The following is a 6,161-nucleotide window of genomic DNA, read 5'->3' as shown; positions in this document are numbered from 1 at the left end:
TGAATGAAATGAATGCTGTACATAATAACAGGAATCTCAAAATAATTATTCTGAATGAAAGAACCTGTACCATAAAAAGTACACAATGTATAATTTTATTTAAATAAAATTCTAGAAAATACATAACATTCTATTAATAGAATAAGAGAAAGCAAATCCATGGTTGCTTCAGGATGGGAGGGTCAGAATGGCAGAGAGGGCTAAGATGACAGATTACCAAGGGGCCCAAGGAAACTTTTCATGGATATTTTCATTATCTTGTTTTTGTTGATAATTTCATGGGTGTATATGCATGCCCAAAATTAACAAGTATGTGTCTTTTATTGCATGTCAATTATACCTCAATAAAGTTCTCGAAAATATAGTCTAAATTTAGTCTTTTGTTGGGGGGCCATGTAACAACGTAGCTATTTTAGATGATATCATGGCAGCAGAGGGGTGCCTCTCCTCTGTAGGATGCCCTTGTATCCTCGTCACTGGCCTGGATAATAATGTGATGGCTTCCCACCCACGGGAAATGTCACTATGTAGTATTTATTGGCTCATTTATTCTACATACATTTGAGTTCCTTCTATTTTTCAAATATAGTTCTTGGTAGTGTAAATACAATCAATAATGATTAAGACAAAAGCCCTCATGAAGCTTACATTCCATGAGATGAAACAGACAAACAAAACTATTAGGTATTTATAATGTCCAGTGGGGATTTAAAAAGTACAAATCAGAGTAAAGGGCAAGTGGTGGCAGCTGCTGCTTTAGAGAGGGGTTATAAGAAGATCTCTCTGAGGATATGTCATTTGAGTGAGGGAGCCAAAACCTTGAGACAGAAGTGCACATCTGGCACACCTGAGGGAAAGGAAGCTAGTGTGACTAAAGCAGAATGGACAGGTGGAGTGGGCAGGAATGATGTCCAAGGGGTAGGCTTGGACATGGAAGGACTGTGTGCTTTGTCCTAAGCATGATGCAGAGGGAATACATGGTTTTGAGGAAGGCTGTGATGTGATCTATATGTGTTTTATGTATTTGTTTGTTTATTTATTTATTTTACAACAGACACATTTTATGTATAAAGATACAGATGGATCGAAAGTACAAGGACCAAAAAAGATACCATGCAAACACTAACTACAACAACAATAAAGCTGTTATGGTTATATTAATAACAGACAAAGTAGTCACTTTTTTTCAACTTTTATTTTAGATACAGGGGATACATATGCAGGTTGGTTACATGGGTATATTTCATTCAGGTAGTGAGCTTAGTACCCAATAGGTAGTTTTCCAGCCCACATGCACCTCTGTCTTATAGGGGGAACCAGCCCCCAATATTTCAACATAACAGTTCTTTTTTATTTTCCCTAAGTGTTGGCCTGTCTGAGAAATAAAGAGAAAGAGTACAAAAGAAAGAAATTTTACAGCTGGGTCTCTGGGGGTGACATCACATGTCGGTAGGTTCCATGATGCGTGAGCCACAAAACCAGCAAGTTTTTATTAGCGATTTTCAAAGATGTGGGAGTGTATGACTAGGCTATGGGTCACAGAGATCACATGCTTCAAAGGCAATAAAATATCACAAGGCAAATGGGGGCAGAGCAAGATCACAAGGCCAGGGCAAAATTAGAATTACTAATGAGGTTTCATGTCCTGCTGGGCACACATTGTCATTGATAAACATCTTAACAGGAAACAGGGTTCAAGAGCACACAACCAGTCTGACTAGAATTCGCCAGGCTGGAATTTCCTAATCCTAGCAAGCCTGGAGGCGCTGCAGGAGACCAGGGAGTATTTCATCCCTTATCTACAACTGCATAAGACAGACACTCCCAGAGCGGCCATTTTAGGGACTCCCCCTGGGAATGCCTTCGTTTTCCCAGAGTTATTCCTTGCTGAGAAAAGAATTCCACGATATTTCCTATTCACTTTCTGAAAGAAGAGAAATATGTCTCAGTTCTTCCCGGCCCCGCAGACTTTATGGTTATCTCCCTTGTTCCCTGAAAATTGCTGTTATCGTGTTCTTTTAGGATGCCCAGATTTCATATTGTTCAAACACACATGTTTTACAAACAATTTGCCCAGATAACGAAATCATCACAGGGTCCTGAGGCAACATACATCCTCACCTTATGAAGATGATGGGATTAAGAGATTAAAGTAAAGACAGGCGTAGGAAATTATAAGAGTATTGATCGGGGAAGTGATAAGTGTCCATGAAATCTTCACAATTTATGTTCAGAGATTGCAGTAAAGACAGGTGTAAGAAATTACAAAAGTATTAATTTGGGGAACTAACAAATGTCCATGAAATCTTCACAATTTATGTTCTGCTGTGGTTTCAGCCAGTCCCTCTGTTTGGGGTCCCTGACTTCCCGCAACACTGTCTCTTCCCACTCTAGTTGTCCGCAACATCTGTCATTCCCATGTTTATGTTCCTGAGCGCCCAATGTTTTTTCACTCCCACAGGTGAGAACATGCAGTATTTGGTTTTCTGTTCCTGCATTAATTTCCTTAGGATTATGGCCTCCATCTCCAACCACGTTGCTGCAAAGGACATGACTTTATTCATTTTTATGGCTACATGCTATTCCATGGTGTCTATGTACCACATTTTCTTTATCCAGTCTAACCATTGATGAGCACCTAGGTTGATTCCATGTCTTTACTATTCTGAATAGTGCAGTGATGAACATATGCATGCATGTTTCTTTTTTGTAGAATGATTTATTTTCCTTTGGGTAGATACCCAGTAATGGAACTGCTGGATCAAATGTATTTCTGTTTTAAGTTCTTTGAGAAATCTCCAAACTGCTTTCCACAGTGGATGAACTAATTTACATTCCCACCAACAATGTAGAAGTGTTCTCTTTTCTCTGCAGCCTCACCAACGTCTGTTATTTTTTTACTTTTTGGTAATAGCCATTCCAACTGGTGGAAGATGGTATCTCATTGTGATTTTGATGTGCATTTCTCTGATGAGCATTTTCTCATATGTTTACTTGTGTGTGTTCTTTTGAGAAGTGTCTGTACATGTCCTTTGCCCATTTTTCATGGGGTAGCTTTTTGCTTGTTGATTTAAGTTCCTTATAGAGTCTTGATATTAGATCTTTGTCAGATGCATAGTTTGCAAATATTTTCTCCCATTCTGTAGGTAGTCTGTTTACTAATGGTTTCTTTGGCTGTGCAGAATCTCTTTAGTTTAATTAGGTCCCACTGGTCCATTTTTTTTGTTTTTGTTGCAATTGCTTTTGGGGACTTAGCCAAAAATTCTTTGCCAAGGTTGATGTCAACAAGGGCATTTCCTAGGTTTTCTTGTAGAATTTGTTTTCAATTTTTATGTTTATTTATTCTTTTTTAATTTTTTAAAATTTTGTGGGTGCATATTAGATATATATACTTATGGCGTACATGAGATGTTTTGATACAGGCATGCAATGTGAAATAAGCAAGTCATGGATAATGGAGTATCCATCCCCAGAAGCATTTATCTTTTAAGTTACAAATAATGCAATTACACTCTTTAAATTATTTTTAAATGTACAATTAAGTTATTTTTATTATAGTCACCCTGTTGTGCTATCAAATAGTAGGTCTTATTCATTCTTTTTATTTTTTTGTACCCATTAACCATCCTCATCTCCCCCAACAGCCCCCACTACACTTCCCAGCCCCTCCTCCATGAGTTCTATTGTTTTGATTTTTAGATCCCACAAATAAGTGAGAACATGCAATGTTTGTCTTTCTGTGCCTGGCTTATTTCACTTAACATAATAAACTCCAGTTCCATTCACGTTGTTGCAAGTGACTGGATCTCATTATTTTTATGGCTGAAGAGTACTCCATTGTGTATATGTACCACATTTTCTTTATCCATCCATCTGCTGATGGACATTTAGGTTGCTTCCAAATCTTAGTAAACAGTGCTGGAACCAACATAGGAGTGCAGATATCTCTTCTATATACTGATTTCCTTTCTTTGGGGCATATTTTCTAGGATTTTTATAGGTTGAAGTCTTGCATTTAAAACTTTAATCCATCTTCAGTTAGTTTTTGTGTATGGTGAAAGGCAAGGGTCTGGTTTCATTCTTCTGCATATGGCTAGCCAGTTATCCCAGCACCATTTATTAAAAAGAAAGTCCTTTCCCCACTGCTTGTTTTTCTTGGTCTTGTCAAAGATCAGATATTTTTAAGTGTAAGGCTTTATTTCAGAAGTTTCTATTCTGTTCCATTTGTCTATGTGTCTGTTTTTGTGTCGATACCATGCTGTTTTGGTTACTATAGCTTTATAGGATAGTTTGAAGTCAGGTAGTGTGATGTCTCTGGCTTTGTTCTTTTTACTTGGGGCTACTTTTGCTATTCAGGCTATTTTTTGGTTCCATATGAATTCAGATTAGTTTTTTCTAATTCTGTGATGGATGATATTGGTAATTTGATAGAAATAGTGTTGAATCTGTAAGCCACTTTGGGGAATATGACCGTTTTAATAATATTGATCTTACAATTCATGAACATGGGATGTTTTTCCACTTATTTGTGCCATCTCTGGTTTCTTTGAGCAGTGATTTGTAGTTCTCCTTGTAGAAATTTTTCACCTCTCCTTGGTTAGCTGTATTCCTAGGTATTTCATTTTCTTTGTGGCTATTGTAAATGGGGTTGTGTTCTTGATTTATTCTCAGCTTGAATACTATTGGTGTATAGAAATGCTACTAGTTTTGTATATTCATTTTGTATCGTGAAATCTTACTAAAACTGTTTATCAGTTCTATTAACCTTTTGGCAGAGTCTTTAGGGTTTTCTGCATTTTAAAATGAGCATTCTGGCTGCTGCAGGAAGATAAGAATGAGCCAGTTAGGAGGCTTTGACAACAGTCCGTGAGATATATACTATGGTGTGGCCTAGAGATGATGAGAAGTGATCAGATTTAGGATACACTGTAAAGGTACAGCCAATACATCTATCTGATGTAAAATAGAAAAATAGAGGAAGTAGTCATTATTCTAAGGTTTTGGAGCAACTGGGTGAATGATAGCACAATTTAATGTGATGGGAGATAATAGATTTTGGGTGCATGTGGAATTAAGAATTTACTTTCAGAGAACCCAGCAGAGCTGGTTGAGCTTTCAAATGCGTGGTTGTGGGTTCGGGGTTTACTGGTTGAATTCCGCTGGCTCAGGAGCCTCTGCAGAGAAAGCATGAGAGATGGAGATGGGCAAATGGATTCATTTAGAGCTGTGGAACAGGACGCCCTCCGATGTGAAAGAACTTGTCCTGGACAACAGTCGGTCAAATGAAGGCAAATTGGAAGGCCTCACAGATGAATTTGAAGAACTGGAATTCTTAAATACGATCAACATAGGCCTCACCTCAATTGCAAACTTGCCAAAGTTAAACAAACTTAAGAAGCTTGAACTAAGCAGTAACAGAGCCTCAGTGGGCCTAGAAGTATTGGCAGAAAAGTGTCCAAACCTCATACATCTAAATTTAAGTGGCAACAAAATTAAAGACCTCAGCACAATAGAGCCCCTGAAAAAGTTAGAAAACCTCGAGAGTTTAGACCTTTTCAATTGCGAGGTAACCAACCTGAACGACTATTGAGAAAAGATGTTCAAGCTCCTCCCGCAACTCACATATCTCAACGGCTGTGACCGGATGACAAGGAGGCCCCTAACCCGGATGGTGAGGGCTTTGTGGAGTGCCTGGATGACAAGGACGAGGATGAGGATGAGGAGGAGTATGATGAAGATGCTCAGGTAATGGAAGACGAGGAGGACAAGGATGAGGAGGAGGAACGTGAAGAGGAGGACGTGAGTGGAGAGGAGAAGAAGGATGAAGGTTATAACAATGGAGAGGTAGATGATGAGGAAGATGAAGAAGAGCTTGGTGAAGAAGAAAGGGGTCAGAAGCGAAAATAAGAAACTGAAGATGAGGGAGAAGATGATGACTAAGTGGAATAATCTATTTTGAAAAATTCCTATTGTTTTTAGCCATATCCCCTCCCCCGCTCCAATCCTGCCCCCTGAAATTTATTTTTTTCTGATTGTAACGTTGCTGTGGGAGCAAGAGAGGAAAAGTGTACTGGGGGTTGTGGGGGAAGGGAGGGGAGGAGGGGGTGGAATAAAATACTATTTTTACTGCCACTCTTTATTTTTTCTCCCTACTTTTTCCT

General features: G+C 38.6%; 1 protein-coding gene across 1 annotated transcript; it reads left to right on the top strand.

Annotated features, from left to right (window-relative positions):
* The first annotated feature begins 5,194 nt into the window (after window positions 1-5,194).
* Window positions 5,195-5,940, top strand: ANP32D (acidic nuclear phosphoprotein 32 family member D). Its single transcript, XM_019038093.2, is given in 2 exon segments — window positions 5,195-5,639; window positions 5,642-5,940. Coding segments are annotated over 2 exon segments (744 nt in total).
* Window positions 5,941-6,161: the final 221 nt, after the last annotated feature.

Source organism: Gorilla gorilla, chromosome 10 (assembly GCF_029281585.2).
Source record: "Gorilla gorilla gorilla isolate KB3781 chromosome 10, NHGRI_mGorGor1-v2.1_pri, whole genome shotgun sequence".
In the NCBI taxonomy this organism is placed as follows: domain Eukaryota; kingdom Metazoa; phylum Chordata; class Mammalia; order Primates; family Hominidae; genus Gorilla; species Gorilla gorilla.
Note: the sequence above shows the minus strand (reverse complement) of the source record. Positions and strands in the feature narration are given on the sequence as shown.